Genomic DNA, 22294 nt, shown 5'->3' with positions numbered 1-22294 from the left:
ATTCAACTAACCAGGGCTCATAGGGACTCACAGAGACTGAACCAACAGTCGGGGAGCCTGTATGGGTCTGAGCTAGGTCTCCTGCATTTATGTTAAATTCTTGTAGTTTGATGTTCTTGTGGAATTCCTAAAAGTGGGAGCAGGGGCTATCTCTGACTCCTTTGCCTGCTCTTGGGACCCTCAACTAGCCTTGATATGAGTATGTGTGTCTAGTCTTATTGTAACTTGATACGCCATGTTTGGATCATATCACTGAAGGTCTTCTCTTTTCTGAAGGGAAATGGAGGAGTGGATCTGATTGAGGGGAGGGAGGGACTAGAAAGAGTGGATGGAGGGCAAACTGTGGTCAGGATGTAATAATATAAGAGAACAATGAATTAAAGAAGAAAATTTAAATATCTTTCAAAAATAATATATATATATATATAATTCAACAAAAGTATACTGACTTTTTTTTTTTAATTTAAAGAGGGTTTCTTCAATAAAACAAGGATCAGATATGAAGGATATGTGAATTTGCACTTCATGCCTTTGAAAGCAAATGGCTTAAAGTAAGAATGGTTGTACTAAAAGGATAAAAGAAGAAAAATTGGATAACAGCTAAGTATGCTATTGGCAGCTACAGCAATCCTATTATAAGTAAAATAATATTTAAATCTTCTAATCATTTAACTACTTGAATGTCCTAATACTATCAAAAAGCCCTTCTTATCTCTCCAATGCCGTCACATGTGCTAGGCATTTGTAAGAGTATTAAGGCTTCACTATCACCATAATTAGACAGACTGAAAAAATAGTACCTCCTTATTTGGCAACTCCTGATTATTCAGAGTGAGGGCAGAAAGCCTCAGCATGGATTACTAAAACCTGAGGTCATTCAGAGCAAATGAAAATTATCCTGAGCTCATTATGTCTTTCCCGTTGAAATATAAGTGCATCTATGAGCTTCAATAAAATTGCACTGATACTCTAATAAACATTCTTCAGTCTATATAGAGAATCTTGAAAATGGAAAAAAAATTAGCTACAAGTAAAATAAGCCAACATCAAAGCCTCAGAATAGTTGTTTAAAATTATCCAAAGTCTGAGCAATAGGAATATTGATATTGGGGTTTATAAGCCAATTTGGGGGATGGGGAGTATATGAATGTCAATGGTATTCACAGAGTAAAAGATGCACTTCAAGGGAACTTGCTTACATGGCCAAAATAGGTAAAGCAAATACCAGCAAACACTTTCTATTTGATTCTATATAGTGTAGTAGTAGTCTTCAGGGTGTATCAAGAATTCACTTAAGTATCCCTTGCAGTAACTGACAACTGTCATGATGAAATATCGAGGTAATTGCCCTGAGACAAAACTGAGTAATATGACATACTTTCCATTTTTATAATTATTACAGTTTTGTAGTGAGTAGGTATTTATTATATTAGAATACATAAATCCTGTTAGTGTGTAACTCAAAACACATCTTCAAAATGCAATAAAATGCCAAAAATATGATACTCTTGAACCTCTATATTTTATAGAAAATATCCCAGATAATTATGCATTATAATAAAACGAGAACGTTTTGGAAAATACTCTTAATTAAGTTTTCAAACATTTTGTGGTGTGTGTGTTTCCATATGTATGGACTCTTTTTTTTTTTTTTTTTTTTTTTTTTGGTTTTTGGAGACAGGGTTTCTCTGTGTAGCTTTGGCAACTTTACTGGAACTCACTCTGTAGCCCAGGCTGGCCTTGAACTCACAGAGATCCACCTGCCTCTGCCTCCCACGTGTTGGGATTAAAGGCGTGTGCCACTACCGCCTGGCTGTATGGACTCATTCTTGTGGTTGTGTTCCTGAATGAGGAGGCCCAAGGTTGAAGCAGAGTATCTTCCTTATTTACTTTCTATTTTGTATGTTAAAGAAAGGCTCTTTGCTCACATTTTTGGGTAGTGTAGATACCCAGTTATCCAGTTTGTTCTTTTTTTTTTGTCCATATCTCCTCAAAGTCACAATGATTACCAGCAAGACACTATGCCACCAAGTGTGTAAATGCTGGTTGAAACTCTTACTACTGTCCTCATACTTGTATGACAAGTACATTACTGCTGAGCCAGCTCCCTATCCCTTAGTTTACAATTTTAATAATAAAAGTTGGAAACTTTTATGTGTCATACTGGTCTATAATTATATATGATTGTTGTATTTTTTAATATGATTTCACCAGTAAAGAGTAAAAAATGGACTTATTGGACTGCTTCCATTGTAAACACATAAATGTATGTGTCTTTTATAAAAAAAATGTGTTGCAGGCTCCAGTAGCATAAGGGCCATTAAAATATGTGCATTCCATACATGTTAATTTGAACATTTGATTATCTGGATGGTCTGATATGCGTGATCAGGAAACTTCTGGGAAATTCTGTAATTGATGCAAAGACTGTCTTCTCTGTAGTATGTGTATGCTAGTCAAAATAATACATTATTCACAAACAAGCCCTGCCTCTGTTCCCAGGAAAAGCTTAGTCTCTCATTTCTCTTGACAGTGTGCAGACCTGGGTTCTTCAAAGCTTCTCCTCACAGCCAGAGCTGCAGCAAATGTCCACCTCACAGTTACACCCATGAGGAAGCTTCCACCTCTTGTGTCTGTGAAAAGGATTATTTCAGGAGGGAATCTGATCCGCCCACAATGGCATGCACAAGTAAGGAACCCTGTGGCTATTTGGTGATGCTCCCTTTCACCAGTTTGGAGAAACGGCATGATGGAGCCTGTTGTGCTTTATTAATACTGCCCTCTAAAACAGGCATGTTTCCCCTTCACAGTTCAGGTCTCTCCCCACATTTCAAACTTCTTTCGAATGCATTGAAAAATAAATGTCCTCTTACGACTGACTATCAGAAGCATCCTTTCCCCTCACTTCAATTTCAACAATCTGAGGCACTAATAAACGATTCCTCTTATTCTGTGCTTTAATTTAGCAGTCTTGACTTCAGTGAATCTTTTTGTCTTTTCACATCAGATTTGTTATCTACTTCCTTGGAAGACCGTTTTCTGAACTTCAACAAGTTCAACAAGTTCTAGCCTACATAACTAAGCTGTAGGGTGATCCATAGGCCTACAAAACTGCACATTGCAAAATATACAGGCAGTGTCAAGAGCATGACAAGCAAGGTGGACAATCAGATTAGAATAATCTATAAAACCCAACCTCCAAGTCAGGCTTTCATGCAACTGCAATGTGTCTTCGTAGCCAGAATCATTGAACCATTATCAAAGCTGTCATCATGACAGAATGACCAGTACATAGATAGTAAGCATTATTTTCAGTATTTCTAATGCTTAGATGCACATTTAGCCAAACTATATTTTTTCTAATTTTAACATATTTGAGAAAAACTAATGTGGCTATTTACACATTTGCTTGTTTGTGACTATACTTGCAGATATTTTTCATTAGCAAAGGCTCTGTAATAAGTGGGGAAAAGTAAGTAAAAAGAAGGAAATGTGAACCTCTTGGGCCTTACCTTCACTTTACTTGTTAGTTCCCAGTTAACAGTATGTACACTCAATAATGTTCACAAGTCTATAAATTTTGTCATTGATCTGTAGACAGAAAACAGTATAGATGACTTTTTATAAAATAATCAGAAGTTGATCTTAAACAAATTTCAGTGTCCGAATTTCATCCAGAACTGAAAAATCATGCTGTAATTCAAGGCTAATGATTTTGTTGACCAAAATGATTACTAGTATCAAAATACCTTCTCAATGAGTTACATTGTACTATACACAGTTTTATCATGATACTCTACTGGAATGATACAATGTTTTGTTATAGTGGAATTCAAACAGTGTTTAATATGTAAGATGCAAGAATTATCAAATAAAAGGAAATGGGTGGACCAGTAAAGAGGGGCACCAAATCATCTCACATATTTCACAAAGTTGTGTATTAGTAGACTCAATTGATCCAGCCATAGTTTACATCTTTTTAGCATAAATATGAATGTACACTTCTGTTTATTTATTTATTTTGGGACTCAAGGGGAAGGCTATGATTTGATAGTAAGAACTGCTTAACACTCTGTTGGAACTAAAGCTCATAGACTTCACATTTTCTCCATCTTAAGCTCTGTGAATTTCTACTATTGTGTTCAAACGAACAATCCATATTTGTTTCTCACAAAATGTCACTTTGAGTGTGTGTGTCTGTTTTTAGTTTGATTCAGAGTACCACAACCGCTCATGATCCCTCATGGCTTGTCTGATGTTCAGAGGGAGATCTTGAACTTTGTTCTGCCATTGGCACTTTGGACTTGTATTTATGATTTTAATTCCTTTTAATATACAAACTCTGGACACAGAGTTTTATGCATCTGTAGGACAAAAATCAAACAGAATGGAAAACCAATAATCTAATGAATATACTTGAGGCCAGAAATCCTTCTCTCAGCTCTACCATGGTCCACACATCATATTTCCTGATGGGGCAATGGCATGTTTTAGATGTAGGCTAAGTCCAATCCTTTAATTTTCCTTCTACTTCATAGTATCACTTGAGTTTGGCTCTCTTGGTAACATGTGACCTACAGTTGTGGATGTTATTACCAGAGTTATAAGTAGAAGAAGTCAGACAGGTGCACTTCTGCTGATTTAGCGCAAAGAAAGACATGCAAGCACAATTCAGCTTGTAGCAAAAACAGTGGAACTTGACACACCTCAAGTACATTTCATCTTCTTTTTCAAATGTTAGGCCCATTATGTTTTGTTACTTGAAATTAAAACACCTCTATTTGTTATTAAATAATCCAAAGTTTGTAATAAATAATAATACTTTTACTTATATCTCTAGAAATGTTTGTGGCTTAAAAGTGACTATTGAGATAGAAATGTGGAAGACGGCCTACCAAACTTCCTAAGGTTCAGTGATGGGCATTTCTGGGAGCATTTGAAGGAAGCAAGTCAAACCCTTAGATATAGAGTTGTTCTATATAAATGTAATTGTAAGGATCTCTTAAATATGAGTTTTCATTTTAAATTATTTTTCAATATGTTTATCAACGTGATAGATTAATATTGGGTTGAAATAAACATTGAGACATATTTGGAACACACACATATTAAGCTAACTTAGCAAGATTATTTTTGAGGAGTTTAATTCATGCTTATAATCCATTCAAATACAAGAAGACTAGATTTTATCACCGTTACAAAGACGTACTAATTAGATCTTTGACAGGCAGAGGTACTCACTTTGATACTAAGACAAACATTAGATTTCAAACAAACATAAGCGCAAGCTTGTTTGAGAACACACCGTCACATAACATTTAAAGCTGACTAAAATTTAAATATTTAAAATTGAATTTCTAGAAATTTATTTTATTTCTTCTTTGTGCATGAATAATTAGGTTCTGAAACAGTTAAAATAATATTGACTGTCGTTATCATTTAGTCAAGAAAGCTTTTAAGCAACCAAATCTGTATATGTATAAAAATGAAATGTGTAATAAAACTGCATGAGATTAGAAAAACTGTCACAGTATTACTCTAAGATGATAAGTGTCTTTGAAAGTATTTTAATTGTATGAATTTCTTTCCGTATTGTGGAGGCAACGAGACTGAAAATATTCTGTAAAACTGAGCCCTTTGCCCTCATCTTCCATCATCTTTACTAGAATTTCTAACCTCAGTTAAAATTCTGAAGTTGAATTGCTGTAAGTGAAAGGACCTAGTTTATAAACAGTGGTCTTGACCTTCAGCTTTTATCCCTGAGCTGTGTTCTCTCATGAGTGTTTCAAACTCTGTTCGCTTTCTACACATTCAATTACTTTCTAATAGAATTCATTGTCAAGAGTCATCCAGAAAATTTCTCCTTTTACTATGCTGTTGTTTAACAGAGAATTCATATTTACTTCCAACTCTCACAGAGGAAGCTTGTTATTCAATGTACAAAGAATCAGATTTACTATGTTTTTAAACATAAAACTTTATGTAACATTTCTGTCATTACATAGATTTATTCCATAGCTATGAACATATATATTAATAAAAACATCTTATTCTATTAAAAAAGTTTATAACAGTCAAAAAGTAAATGATTTTTATGTTGTATAAACACTACTGATTCTTAAAACTTTAATTTTTTAATTGTTATAAAATATCACATAAAAATTAATTATAAATTTAGCTTTTTCCTCTGGCCAGGGATTAGTTTGGTCAAAGACAGGAATTAATATCATCTTAAATATGTTTTTCTCACTTTACTTTGCAAACCAGGACCCCCCTCAGCTCCTCGGAATGCCATCTCAAATGTAAATGAAACTAGTGTCTTTCTGGAGTGGATTCCGCCTGCCGACACGGGTGGACGGAAAGATGTGTCATATTATATTGCATGCAAGAAGTGCAACTCCCATGCAGGTGTGTGTGAGGAGTGTGGAGGTCATGTCAGGTACCTGCCCCAGCAAATCGGCCTGAAAAATACCTCTGTCATGATGGTGGACCTACTTGCTCACACAAACTATACCTTTGAAATTGAGGCAGTGAATGGAGTTTCCGACTTGAGCCCAGAGACCCGGCAGTATGTGTCGGTAAATGTAACCACAAATCAAGCAGGTAAGTGTCATGCCCAACCAATCTATATATTTTTGACTTAGTTCTGCCAATTACATCAGCAGCTGAGGACTTAACAGATGTTCTATGAGAGAATGCATTAAAAGAAACTTTATCTCAAATATACCTTAAAAAGGAGTTAAGGCTTTCTTAAGTGCAAACATCCATTGACAAAAGACAGGAGAGGTATGTTTTAATTCATTATTTCATTAAATATACATTTCTGGAGTAATTCCTTTTACACCTATAATTATCATATCTATGATATCTATATATAGTATGTTTCATGTTGCAAATCTACATTTTTGTGTTGCTTTGTTAATGTCAAGAGTTCTTTTTAAAATTAATTTGTATAGCATGCTTTATTTGCTGTTTTACTTCTTATTTTACACCACAGTTGGATTTTTTTTGCAAGTTATAATGGTCTTTTTTTTCAATTTTATTCAAATATATATGAATTGAATTTTTTTTTTGCCAAATCCACTTGTAGAAATAGAATAAATTTTAGGTGCTAGAAATACTCAAAATACATCTATTTCAAGTTGCATCTTGGAATTATAAAAATGTAAACTTTGTAGAGGAAGATATAGAGGCCTGTTTGAGCTGATGATTCCTTTGTAGGTCTGTGTATGTTCTCTTTTACACTAATCAGCATGGAACTCTTGCCTCAGAATTCAACTCACTAGGTGATCAAAAATCTCTAGGTATAAGAAAGCATTGAGTCGGGCGGTGGTGGCGCACGCCTTTAATCCCAGCACTCGGGAGGCAGAGCCAGGCGGATCTCTGTGAGTTCGAGGCCAGCCTGGGCTATCAAGTGAGTTCCAGGAAAGGCGCAAAGCTACACAGAGAAACCCTGTCTCGAAAAACCAAAAAAAAAAAAAAAAAAAAAGAAAGCATTGAAATCTGCCCCTGTGCTGGCACATGACAATAGTCACAGTAACCATCACAAGTATTCAGTAATGTGAACTGTCATCTGAACTTGAAAAAAATGCAGACTTTAATGTTATAGTCTCAGGCTTCTAAGGTAAAATCTTTAACTCTTTCATCCATATTGGATTCTAAAATGAGCTAAACAATACCATCTTGTAAATAATGAGACCTCACTAAGATGTTCTTCATTGGGAGAAAATTCAGTAGTTTGCATGATCTTAACATCTTTATAAGCTACTTCTTGGTGATAAACTACATGAGAGAATGACTATTATTTTAGGCATGTTACCAATGAACAACAGTATATTGTAGTTGTCTGATTTACTGGCATATTCTGATTGCAGTGTGTGTGTATTGGACCTTTATTGTGTAAAATAGCAAGGAAGTTACTATCAGCCAGCAGCCATGGCACATCTATCCTGTGATTTGTCATCAGAGAAGATATAAATGTCAATTTATGCCTCGATGTCGCAGTACACTAAATAATATAATTTATTTAAATATTAAATAAATAAAATCACTGCAAACATATCCCTCAACTTTAAAATACTGTTTTTCTCAGCGTCACTAATTTATGTCAAAAAGTATCATTTCCACACAAAATGTCAATTTAAGAAACTTTAAAGAAGTCTTCTATTTAGTGCTACATTGACTGAGTCCTCTAGTACTAATGTTACAGGAAGTAGGTTTTGTAGTTAGATTTGATAAGTGTATTATTAAGCATTCAGTTTAATGACAGTTTTTATTTTTTATGCAAAAATACTTTTTAGCAAATTTTAACTTAAATTTTTAATTTCTCAAAGGGTTGTTTTTCAAAATGTTTGTTTCTTTTGTGTAATGTGTTTCTTTTAACACATTACAAGTTTTATTAACCTCAACAGATATTCTGATATTTTCTAATTGATATGGTTTGTGTGCTAGTAAAACATGAAAGAATTTGGCAAAAGTGCAGAAAGAAAAATGGTTAGTCATTCAAGAGGAAAATTTTGCCTTAAGCTAGGAATGAAAACTGATTAGCTAAATTTGTCTATAAAACCTGAATGAATGATTAATGTATGGATATTTATACAAAAGCTAATAGTCTGAGAAGTTACTTAAGTATAAGTGATACTTGTTTGTGTTTAATTTAATAAAGTATAATTTTTATGGAAAAATTAAATGGTAGAATTATATTAAACTTGAAAAATGTTTTTATAGAGTATCAGAAAATAATTCTAATATTTTCATTAAGATATTCTTGGTCAAGAAAAGTAATTCATGGGAAGGTGAAGGGGAAAAGAAGGGAAAAGTGGATGTAATACAAAGGAAATAAGATTAGGTTGTGGGAAAGAAGCATGGTAGGAGAGTAGAATCCAAAGGTATTAATGAACTCTCAAATTGGAAAGAGAATGAAAGAATAAATATGCATTCTGTTACAATGCTGTGCAAGTACATAGAAAAGTAACTAAAATAATAAGAGATTTTCATGTTCTCTACCACTTTTATATATCTTGACTTGTAACACAAATCCTAAAAGGTCTTATTAATGAAAAAAACCTGGAGCCAGATATTGGGGTGAAAGCTAAAAGATCAGAGAATCGGACCAAACCAGTCACATTCTTACCTCTATGAAATCCTCAGCCTCAAGAGAGAGACTTCCTGCCTTATATACCTTTCTATGCTCTGCCATCTTCTTTCCTTCCTAGTGCTGGGATTAAAGGTGTGTATCACCTTGCCTGGCTTTGTTCCCATTGTGGCCTTGAACTCACAGAGATCTGGATAGATCTCTGCCTCCTGAATGCTAGGATTAAAAATATGTGCTATCACTGCCTGACTTCTATGTTAATATAGTGGCTGGCTTTGTCCTCTGATCCCCAGGCAAGCTTTATTGGGATACAAAATATATCACCACATTTCCTATATAATTACAATCCTTTAAATTTTTAACAGTATTTCTGAAGTAATTAATTAGATTTACTTACAACAGTAAGATTTTCTACTTTTATCATTTTAAGAAATCTAAAACATATATTTCAATAGGTATTAACACCACATCCTATAAAACAAATTTTTCTACTGAAGTAACTTAAGCTGAAAGTTTTTCTGCTCACAAAATATTATACATATATGATGTACATATATTTCATTATTTGGTTTAAAATAATTTTTCAATGGTCATATTTAAACTAAGCATTAAAATTTCTAATATATGCACATATTATATATTTTATATTGAACAATAAACTATTTCTAAATAGCATCTCAAAATTATTACTTGTGTTAGGCAAGGCTCTCTGTGGTAATGGAACTTATGGAATGAATCTTTCTACATAGAAAGAGATTTATTAGAATGGCTTGCAGGCTATGGTCCAGCTAATCCAACAATGGGTGTCTATGAATAGAAGGTCCAAGTATCTAGTAGTTGTTCATTCCAGAGGCTGGATGTCTCAGCTTGTCTTCAATATACCCTGGAATCTGGAAGAAGTAGGTTCTAATGCTAGTGAAGGAATAGACTTGCTAACAAGCAGGCAAAGAGCAAAAACTTCCTTCTTCCATGTCCTTATACAGGCTTCCAGCAAAAGGAATGTCCCAGATTAGAAGCAGGCCTTCTCACTGCAAAAGACTGGATTAAAGATGTGTCCTCCCACCTCAAAGATCCATATTAGAAGTAGGTTTTCCCACTTCAAATTAAGCAAAAATCCCTCACAGGTGCGCCCCATTTTTGTGCCTTAGTTAATTCAAGATACATTCAAGTTGACAACAAAGAATAGCCATCAACCTAATTAACATTCAAAAGTACAGAATTTTACTTTGCATAGGTGGAAGCACTCAGTAAAAAATCTCTTATTTTAGATGGAATCCCCCAGACCCATCAAATTTTCAGACAACCAGCAATATATCTAAGGTAGGTGTTCTCTATAATGTGAGGAGCTTCATTTCCTGGCTCTTCTTTAGGCAGTTAATTATGGACATATTGAACCTACAGGGATTAATGTTGATCATAATGCAATATTCAATAATTCCTCAACCCTTAATTTCTCTAGAAAAATCTAGAAATAGTGAAAAATGTGTAATTGAATCTAGAAGTAGTAAATAAAGTGCAATATAGGATGATATTGCAAAGCCCTCTTTCTAACATGCTTTTCTATTCAGTTAAAGGATTGTTCAGTACAGTAACATAGCTAAGTATGAAAAGTGTTGGCAAGCCATGAATAAGTTGATTACTGGATATGTATCCCTCAGATTTTGAAATTATTGGTGGCATAGATCATAAGACTCATTATTCCAGTCCAGGCATGTCAGTTCTCTGTATATTTTACAACTCTGCTTCTACTGATTATTATGAGATTCATAGTTTTCTTCCCCGTAATAAAATGTTACAGATTCCATTTGCCTCTACTCTCTTGAGCCCAAAAGTAATCAGGAAGTGATTTCATCATAATTCTAAATTATGTGGCCTCAAGTATAGATATCAGAAATTATGAAACTTTCAAAAAATTGTACTGTCCTTATATTTTTTCTTTGATGCTATGAAGAAAATGTCTTTTTGCTCTTCCTGAAGATGCAAGCAGTGTAAGTTGTATGGGTTTTTAACCAAACTCCATTTTAGTATTACTATTTGTGAGTTGTTGAAATTTTTATAATGGTAAATTAAGGAATCCTCAGTGGACCACATTTCATTCCAAATTTGTTAAATTAATTGATGAAGGTTAAACACCTGTGCCAGTGCGCAATCTGCAATCCCATATTTATACCATGCTGAATACAAAGTTTACATGCTTCTTTATCAGGAATGCATAAAACTTACTCTTATACTTATTTCTTCATGATTTTTCTAATTTAAATAGATAATCATGGGAAAGTCATATTCCAGAAATATTTTGCCCCTGCTACTAATGAGATAATTGGTTCCTAGGAGACTGATGGAATGTTGAACACATGGAATGATGCTTGGGCCAGTTCTCTTTTGTTTATCTAATCATTCCAATACTCAGCATTTCTCAAGTCCCCACATACATTTGTCTCATTTATTCAAAGGACAAGACAATAAATTTAACAGCTCATGTAAACCAGGAATTCAATGGGAAATATTTAGTTTCTGATGTGTTGATGTTAGTCTCTTCGATTGTGAAACATGAGATACTTGACTCAGTTGATACTCCTTGATTATCTCAAGCTGACCAGCTAACTTAAACTTCTTTCAATATCCATAGGTCATTTAGGCACACTCAGCCCTTTACATAATTCTTATATCTAGCATATATTCATAACAAGAGAGGTGTAATTTTGAGTATTAAAATGCTAATTTCATGAATTTTTTTTATCTGAAGTAAGAACATATGTGGAGATTATATGTCCCTATGGTTATCAGTGTCATCTTCTTCCTAGATAAAGACCCTTGCTACACTGGATGTCTTAGTTAGGGTTTCTATTGATAAGACAAAGCACTATGACCAAAAAGCAAGTTGAGGAGGAAAGGGTTATATGGCTTACACTTCAGCATTGTTGTTCATCACAGAAAGAACTCAAGCAGGGCAGGATCCCAGAAGTGGGAACTGATGCAGAGGCCATGGAGGCATACTGCTTACTGGCCTGCTTCCAAAGGCTTCCTCAACTCACCTTCTTATAGAAACCAGGACCAGCAGCCCAGGGATGGTACCACCCACCACAGACTGGGCCTTCCCCATTAATCACTAAATGAGAAAATGTCTTACAGCTGGATCTCATGGGGGCATTTCCTCAGCTGGCACTCCTTTCTTTCTAACAATTCTACCTTGTGTCAAGTTGACAAACAAAACCACCCAGTTCACTTGAGTACAACTAATTGCTCATTGTTTCTCTATTTCAGGTACCTTTAAAAGTCTGTAGTTTGCAACACTACACTGCTATGGGATGTCCTTCTGCATGCGGTGAATATGTGTTGCTCTGATTGGTTGATAAATAAAATGCTGATTGACCAGGCAAGAAGTATAGGCGGGGCAATCAGAGAGGAGAATTCTGGGAAGAGGAGGGCTGAGTCAGGAGTTGCCAGCCAGACACAAAAGAAGCAAGATGACAAGGCAGAAGTGAGAAAGATACTAAGCCACATGGCTAAACATAGATAAGAATTATAGGTTAATTTAAGTGTAAGAGCTAGTCAGTAACAAGCCTGAGCTAATGGCCAAGTAGTTATAATTCATACACGCTTCTGAGTGATTATTTTATAAGTGAGCCACAGGACTCTAGGGGCCTGGTGGGACCTGAGAAGCAATCCAACTACACCACACCTTTGAGAACACTTTCTGTGCACTTGCATTTTCTTATAGTAGTTACAAGCAAAATTACTATTTGAAACAGAAAGAGGTGTGTATATGTGATCTAATAAGGCTCATAGAATCATTGAGAATAGACTCAAAAGAACATGGTCTAAGTATTTGGGGCCAGAGCTGGCCCTGTCACAGATCTGCTTAATGACTCTGATGATTTTCACTGACCTTGTGAAGTAACAGATTCCAGGCACAAGAGAATAATGATGTTATTATTGTGACTGTTATTGTTATTATTGTTGTATCTTGATCCCAAACTTTAAACCACAGAAAAGCACCAGTTTTGCCACCAGCACAATCTTCCTGTTTTATAACCCTCTTCACCAGAAAATCAAAAATATCACTGCCATGAAGAACCTACTAACTTAAATTGTCTATCTAAGTCAATGTCTTGCCAATTCCTCTGGTATATCCTAAACCATGTACCTTAAGTCTAGCACAAGAAATGATATTGAAGTTTCTGTTGTGTTTTGGTTTGGTCATTATTTTTTTCAGTTATGATTTCTTTGTTTTAGAGATTGATGAGATTACTGAAGTTTTTAAATACATAAATTGCCATTAAAAAGATGTTGCACTTTGATCTATTTGGCCAATTTTATGTCATTCAATTATCTGTAGTGTTTCAGGAAAACACTGTTTTTAAAATAATTGGTATTAGCATGTCTTCCTCTTTCCTAGCCCTATCACTTCCCATCCACCTCCTCTTCCTAATCCAGTCTCTTCTTCATTCTATCTATCCTTCTAAAATATTTCTGAATCTCAGCATTTATTACTTGTTGGTTACAGGTCAAGACTTTACTATTTTTGAAGAGCCTTAGTGTGTTTTTGTACTTTCTTATGTTCCTAATTTCAATTTCTAATTGAAAATAACTTTCTTTCCCAAAGTATATTCTCTCTCTCTCTCTCTCTCTCTCTCTCTCTCTCTCTCTCTCTCTCTGTCTCACATATGGTTTTGACAATTTTTTACCTTCCTGATCTTTTGCTTATCTATTATAATTTCCTATTTTGTGCTGTCTTGGGTTTTGCTTTTGTATGTATGTCTCTCTGGGAAAATGTCTTTCCATGCATATTCTTTATCTTATTATTTTATATTAATGTCTTTTTAAAAATCTGACTGTTTTTTAAAGAGTGAGAGAAAGAAAGAATGAAATTGAATGGGTGAAGAAGTACAAAAGATCTGTAAAGGGTTCAGGGATGTGAATCTAATCAGAATGTACTTTAGGAAAGAAAGTTATCCATTGGTATAGCAGAATGTCATTAAGAATCATTTTATTGCTACGTTTCTTTAACAGAACAATAGTATTTGATTTTCATACAGGCCTGTGGCCTTTCTAGTCTCAGGATTTTAGCTACCCAGTGTCTGGCATGAGTTCCATCTCATGGACTAGATTTTAAATCCAATCAGATAGTGGTTGATTACTCCTTCAATATTTGTGCCGTTACCGCAATAACATATCAATCAGACAGGTCATCATTCTAGATCATATGACTTATAGCTGGGATTCTCCTGTAGTGTACAGGATACCTTCTAGTACCATGAACAACAGTTGGTAGGGATGAAGGACCTAGTTAGGGACCAGCTCTACTCTCCATGTTCAATTAGACATGTAAATATTTCCTTTAACAAGAGGCATGGGGTGGGAAGGAGATAAGGGAGCAAAGGGAGAGGACAGAAAATCTAATAATTTATGTTTATATATGGAATTGACAAAGAATAAAATTATATAATTAAAAATATAAATTGGATATATGATAGTTATTAGTACATATGATGGTAAATAAACAACATAGAGCTTCAGAATATTTTGACTATAGTTATATTATCAGAATGCATTTGTTTGTGGAGAACAACCAATAGCCTGAGTTGTTTGGAAGTTTCCATGGGGCCTCTAGGCTAACCACTCAATTAGATGTAACCTATTCATGATACTAGAGGTTTCACTTATTGGCAAATATATTTAGTTAGGGTTTTGTTCTTCCCCTCCCCCATTATTTGGTCACTCCAAATATTAGATCTCTTTGATTTATGTATATGTTTCAGGAAACTTCTACTGCAATTTCAATTGTTTGCTATTTTCTTACACTAAAAACAACTATTACATATTTTTTCATAAGTGTTATTTATTTCAAAGTATTCATTTTATTGCAGTTAATGATTTGGGGAGAGAGGAAGTCATTGTCTTTAGTGATACAGTCACTGTTGGATTACTCATGCTACAGTAGATAGCTTCATGTGCATTTTCATGGGATTTGACCTGGTTAAGCTCTGCAGGCCCCAAAAGAAAAAACTAAAAACAAAAGACATAAAGGCGGGATAAATATTTCATGGGTTGGAGGAAGATGTGGTGTGGTGGTGTTGAATGAATAGAATAAAAATGTAACCAGAAGATATTATATGCATCAATGAAATTAGAAAATAAGCTAATAAAAGTGTAAAAATAATGCAATCAATATTAAGTGCTCTGAAATGAACAGGAATGCATTCTGATAATTTTACTATAGTGAAAATATTCTAAAGCTCTATCTATGTTGTTTATTTACCATCATATATACTAATAACTATCATATATCCACTTTATATTTTAATTATATAACTTTATTCTTTGTCAATTCAATAGCATGTACATAAAGTATTAGATTTTCTGTCCTCTCCCCATGCTCCTTTATCTCCTTCCCATCCTTGTCAATCCCAGGTTTTTCCCCACCATTCCATTTCTTCTTTCTATTTTGTGGCCCATTTAGTTTAGTGAAGGCCATCTGCTTGAGAACTGGATTGAAACAATCAACTGCAGCATGGTGGGGTCACAAGGGGTAACACTACTGAAACCAATGACCTCCAATTTTCCTGAATCTGTTGGAGGAAAATAGATCAGTTTAAGAATTGGAGGCCCTTGAGCCCTACTTCCAAAAATGCCTGAATGTTGGTGGAGGCATTCTTGTACAAACTCAGGAAGGGATGTAAAGCAGCTTTGAGTTTATGATAATAATGTTTGTCTTATCCAGACAATGATATTTCATAATCTTTCTTCCTGTCTTCCTGCTCTTTTATTTTCCCACCTCATTTCCCAGTGTTTCCTGCACCTTAGAGGGAATGGTGTACATGAATTATATAGAGATGACCACTCATCCTTTATTTACTTTTAAATTTTATACAGTTCTGAGTCCCCCTATTGACTATTACTCTCCTAATAGAGAAGCTTCTTTATTAAGGACGATTTTAGCATTTGTCTGTGGCCATAAACATATTTTTAGGAGGCATTTCGATGCTCTGTCAACTTTTCTAGACACCTGTATTGAGTATTCACCTAAGACCTACGCTGTTCCTAGCAATGGATTTTTACCTGGTTTACAGTATGTCTTCTCTCCTCTGTGGCAGATCTCAAATACAGTAATAGAGGACACAACACGCCAGTAATGCTACTATTGCTTAAGTGGTCACACCTTACCAGCTAATTGGTCTTGTAATCCAGAAAATTCATATTTGGAAAAGACTGTTGATAACATTTATCACCTAGTATCTCTCATAGAATAATACTCAGCAGGAAGGAATATGCCAGTTTAATTCTGGCTTGATTTCTCTACATAATACAACTAAATTTGACAGTGTCTTTAGCAACAGGGGCTTATCACCTAGTCTGCCGGACAACCAAGAGGAATGGCAAAGACGTACATTGTTTGGGGACTTCTGGAACCTCTCTGACAAATGCTACAGGAACCATCCCAAACCAGGCACTTGGATTTTTTTACTTCATGTCTAAGAAACAAACAAACATAAACAAACAAGCAAATGTAATGGAACTTGTTGGTAATATTTTCAGTTTCTGCTGTTTCTCATTACAGTATATCTAATAGTTTTACTGTCCTTGAAATAATATGTACATAGTAGCATTTGTATTTTCATCATTTTCTATGTAGAATAGCTGGTTAGTGGCAAGTCATTTCAGAATTCGCATATTTTGACCTCTTTCTGTCATTCTCTACCTTTTTTTAATTTGGAAGATATTAAACACACTAGTATCTCAGTTTTTATCTTGTCAATAGCAGAAGAAAATAACATTTTATGACATAGGGTAGCATTAAGAACTAAATGAGTTAATCTCTCTAAAATAATTATTGATTTGTATAGAGTGCAGTAGACACAAAGCAGTGTCAAGGCGGGAATATTTATGAAACTTGTTAACAATGTTCCAAATAACATGGATCTTCCAGAATTGATTTCAGAAAACAGATTGTTGGACCTTGGTGGACAGATGCATTGGTGAGATGAAGTGAAAAATAAAATAAAAGTATTCCAAAGTAAATAATAATGGATAGAATCATAGATAATAGCATAATTGGCTTTAACATTGACAATTAAACCAAGGAAATTTTACAACAGGAGCTATTAAAATACATTAAATTTATATTAACATGAAAATTCTTCTCATTTTGATAAAGTATCCAGAACAGTATAATAAGGAAATTTACATAGCAGCAGCAATAAGAGCAAAAAGCATGAGTAAAGCCTTCACATACACAAACAAGACATATTTTCTTCAAAATACACTTTGAAAACTACAACTTTTAACTGTCTCATTTTCATACTAAGTTGGATAGGAGTTTAACTTACTACAATTTCTAAACAAAGATCATGGAGACACAAATGCTTTGCTCAATTACATGTTATGTGTGTCTCTGCATTAGCCTCACATTACTGCTTCTTTAATCAGATTAGTGTTCTCATGATGGCTGCAAATAAAAAAAAATGCTATAATTTAGCCAGCTGCAGCCACCTGTCTACGGTGAAACTTGTCTACAATGAGACTTGTTCTAGGTCTGCCACTATGTTGTACCTGCTGCTTTCAAAACACTTGGAACAAGATTCTAATACAATGAGAAGTTATGTATATATTCTCTGGCTACTTAATTGTGATTTACAAGCTGGAGTAGGATATATTTGGAAAATTTCACAAATAAATTTGTGATTTATTTACTGACCTAAAATTTTGCTGTAGATTCACCCAATTTCTAAATAGACACTTTCACATCCTACATTTCTTCTCTGTCTTCCCTCAACCCACTGCAATGTTGAAGACGATGCTCTCTAGAAAGTTTCATTACCTGTGTGCTGATTCATGTACCAAGAAGTTTATCTGCATTTTCTGATTTGATCCTAGCAATATCTTTATAGTATATTATTACTTCTGTGATATTTAGAAAAGAGAAACAGAAGAATAAGATGTGAAACCATTTCCTCAAGGTCAGAAATTCAGTTAGTCAGGAAGTAGAACTCTGAAACCAAGAATTCTTACTCTATAGTAGTTATGTTCTGAATACTATGTGTGTGTGTGAGAGGGTTGTAGTTTCCTAAATCAGGAGTTATTGTCTATTGTACTTGTGTCCTGGATAACTCAGATCTACTTAGATTGCTGCTTTGTCAGAAAAGCTTGCTTCGCTCACGGCTTGGATAATGTTTCCTGAACATAACATTGAACAGAAGCTACTACAAATTTTGTTACCTTATTAATATCCCTAGATTATTAAGAGAGGGAGAGGCGGCTAGGGCAGTCTCTAAAATTTCTCTGTGTTAAAAAAATTGGTTTTGGCATCATACTTTCTACATTGTTAAGATCAGAAGCATAATGCCAGGCATGGGTTGTGATGGTGACATTTTGTATTTTCTATAGATTTTCTTTTTCTTTCTTCAATTTTGCTAGAAATTAAACCATGGTAAACATTTATTCTAGGAAAATACTCATCTCCTGAACTCTAAAAAGATATACGGCTAAAGGACCACATATAGTGTGTGTGTGTGTGTGTGCGCGCGCACACACACACACACACACACACGCACGCACGCACGCACGCCCGCACTGTATGCATGTGCATGCACATAATATTTTAGATACTGTTGTAGAATTATTTGAATAATTATCTATTTAATAATTTGTATGATTCTCTTCCTTCCATTATTTCATCTTTCTTTTCTTCCTTTCTCTCATTAGGGATGTGGACACATTGTCTAACTGATAACTCATACGCTTAGTTTTATGGTACCAAGGCATAAGGTATTATTTGAAGTATAACTGCTCTCTTAGTCTTTCTTCTTTAGACATTATAATCTTGACAAAATAATTGAGTATAGCTTTACAAAAAATTTTGTTACAGTGATCGATGAAATATTCTAGAGCCTCTCACTCAATATTCTACCATACCACAAAATATGCAAGAAAATTTGTTTACGTGTGAAAAAGATAATTTTGCCTCACTGTGTTAGAAGTCTCATCCCATGACTGGATGGACAGAAGTACGGCCTTTGTTGGCATCCCATGTGGAGAATACAGTAAAGGAAACTGTTATCATCATCCAGGCAGCAGAGAGGATGTGGAAGAGGCCTGGGCCTGTGGTAGTATTGTGTTTCCCAAAATATTGTGCACCCTAATAAACTTATCTGGGGTCAGAGACAGAACAGCCATAATATTAAGCATGAGGATAGGCAGTGGTAGCACACGTCCTTAATCCTAGCATTCCAGAGGCAGAAATCCATCTGTTCAAGAATACAGCCAAGCATGGTGACACACGCCTTTAATCCCAGAAAGCGAGCCTTTAATCCTAGGGAGTGATGGTAGAAAGGAAAGATATATAAGGTGTGAAGACCAGAAACTAGAAGCATTTGGCTGGTTAAGCTTTCAGGCTTCTAGCAGCACAGTTCAGCTGAGAGCCATTCGGATATAAGGACACAGAGGCTTCCAGTCTGAGGAAACAAGATCAGCTGAGAAGTTGGCCAGGTGAGGTTAGCTGTGGCTTGCTCTGTCTCTCTGACCTTCTAGTGTTCACCCCAATATTTGGCCTCAGGTTTGATTTTATTAATAAGAACTTTTAGGATTCCTGCTACATGGGCCCATAAGACTATTCATAGTCATGGCCCCGGTTACTGAAGTGTCTCCTCACAGACCTCACTTTTTAAGAGTTCTACCATCACCTGTTAACGTTACTAAGCAACCGTATGGTATTTTCACATATTCACTATTTACTTTTCACTTCGCAGTATCTTCTATCATTATTGATTGTAACTATTACCCATGATTCTTTGCTAAAATATGTTTTCAAGAACTACACACTCTGAATTTGTAATTCAATTCACGTAAGAAAGGGAGTAAAAACCTGCCAAGTCCAGGCATAGTCACAGACTGTATGCAGACACACACCAACAGACACAGACAAAGTATTCTTTAATCCTTTGGCTCTCATCTGAGTGGTGTAATCTGCTTGATGATCATCTGGGTACTAGTCCTAAGTCTGCTTTTATATATTAATTCTAGTTGCAAACTTACTGTCATTCCACATGAATGTATCTATTAAGTGTTTCCTCTGCAGGCCATCAAAGTCTAATTCAGTTCAGAGTCAGAGCATCTGTGTTACTAAAATATTCAGTCATTCATCTCATTGGCCTGCATTCTATGAACTTATTTGCAGGAAGACACATATTTTATTTGTGACTGATACAGGTAGAATATTGCTTATAATTTCACTCTGAAATGTTGTTCCCTTTTGTTACTAGTCACAGAAACATAGTATATCGAGCACTCTGAGTGGTCTGGTACCATCTTTTTAATGTGTTGTGACAATGTGGTGTAACAGTGAGTGAGCTCATACATGTAAAATCATGATTGTATCAAGCATACACAGAAGTCCTTTGTAAGATTATGAGTACTGTTTATTTAGAATACAAAAACATTTGTTGAGAGAGTTTCTCTGTGTAATAGTCCTGGCTGTACTGGACCTGGCATTGTAGATCAGGCTGGCCTTGAACTCACAGAGATCTGTCAGCTTCTAAATAAGAGTGCTAGGATTAAAGACAAGTGCCATCACCACCTACAAAAACATTTTTTTTGCCAACTATATTTAAAACATTTTATTTTGGTGTTTTTTCTAAATTTATCATTTTTGTATTTGAGTATCAACTAATTATTAAGCACTTTTTGGTTTCATTTTACACTATTGGGTATAGGTCTTATATATTCTCCTGAATACTCTATAAAACAGTAGTCAAGAACATATTCAAACATGAGAGTATTTTAATTTCCTGTGGAAGAACTGAAAAAAAAGCTAATATGATTATGCATTGAGGGGCTGGAGAAATGAGTCAGCAATTGAGTATGTGTTGTTCTTGCAGAGGACCCAGCTTTAGTTCACAGCACACATATACTGGCTCACAACCATCTGTAATTCCTGTTCCTAGGGATTCTACATCCTTTACTGACCTCTGAAAGCGAGCAGGCTTGTACATGGTGCACAGATACATGCATACAAAAATAATGCATGAAAAATAAACCAAAATATGAAAACAAAAAATATGTATTGAACTCAGTAACAATTGCATCAAGTCTGTTGTCTTTTAGAGAAAGGATTGACCAGTTTGTTAACTCCATATACTTTCTCCTCTCCTTTACCACAAATATCATTCTGTAGAAGTATTTTCACAGAATTCATGTAGTCATGAAATTAAGCTTCATTTATTAAAAGAGTAAGTGGCAATGCAAAACCTTTAGCTAGCAAAGGTGCAAGCACCTTTAGTTTAGTCCCCCATGTGGAGGGCATTGGGGGCATAATGACAAATCATTTTAACTGTTTTGGTTGTTTTCTATCTAAATAGTTATTCCTTGTTTGGAGAGATCTCTCTTGCTGCTGGCCTCTATATTGAATGATTCGTTAACAACAAAAATGTCGTAAAAGCTGTATCATAAGATTGTTTGGCTATTGGAATATTTTCAATTATTTTTATATCATAGATTATGTTAGTAATTGTCGGTCCTTTAGAACGTTGTTGGAGTACAGTTTAGGTAGCTTCTCTGGTTTGAAGTTTGATTTAAAAATACGAACAGTTTTACAAGAACAAGAAACTTACATCAAAGACGGAAGTGATAGTATATGTCTTTAATACTCACACTTTGGAGTCAGTGGCAGACAAATAAGTTCAAGGGGAGCATGGTCTGCATAATGAGATCCTGTCTCAAAAGAAAAAAAAGGCTTTATAGTTGTTTTATTTTTAGCCTATAGATGTGAAATGATTTGTATTAAACATAATATGCTTCTAGTGTTAGCTGGTTTTTTTAAAAATACTTTTGCTTCATTAGTAAGTAAAGAAAGGAAAGTTAATTGAATTTTGGCATCTAGTATATCTGTACATATGACCCATACTGTTAAGTAATGATTAAATTACTAGTCAAACAATGCCTTCATTTTAGACTTGTAGAATCAATTATATATGAACAGTATTATTTCAACTATGAATTTTCTCTACTTAATTATATTTCATAGCTAGTGTTTATGTTTTTTTCCTACTAAAATTGTAGTGACATTTGAAGAGAAATATACTCTGAGTCATGTGTCTTTAGGTTTATGTTTTTCCCATCAATGTTGCATTCAGACTAACGTCCCTTATTTGCAGGTGTCCATGAGTACTTGGGTTGTTAACACAATATTTATGTCTCAGAAAG

General features: G+C 34.7%; 1 protein-coding gene across 10 annotated transcripts in view; it reads left to right on the top strand.

Annotated features, from left to right (window-relative positions):
• Positions 1–22294, top strand: part of Epha5 (EPH receptor A5) — a 347746-nt gene that overhangs the window by 178921 nt on the left and 146531 nt on the right. For 4 of the 10 annotated variants that reach the window (XM_052735287.1, XM_052735285.1, XM_052735286.1 and 1 more), the window contains exons 4-5: positions 2534–2689; positions 6268–6603. The exons of 3 other annotated variants lie outside the window; for them this stretch is intronic. In XM_052735287.1, the coding sequence (XP_052591247.1) occupies positions 2534–2689; positions 6268–6603 (492 nt within the window). The remainder of the gene's footprint in view (positions 1–2533; positions 2690–6267; positions 6604–22294) is intronic. 3 more of the 10 variants (XM_052735289.1, XM_052735288.1, XM_052735291.1) reach the window with 1 other exon arrangement.

This window comes from Peromyscus californicus, unplaced genomic scaffold, assembly GCF_007827085.1.
Source record: "Peromyscus californicus insignis strain IS unplaced genomic scaffold, ASM782708v3 Scaffold_13__1_contigs__length_99412109, whole genome shotgun sequence".
Classification (NCBI taxonomy): domain Eukaryota; kingdom Metazoa; phylum Chordata; class Mammalia; order Rodentia; family Cricetidae; genus Peromyscus; species Peromyscus californicus.
Note: the sequence above shows the minus strand (reverse complement) of the source record. Positions and strands in the feature narration are given on the sequence as shown.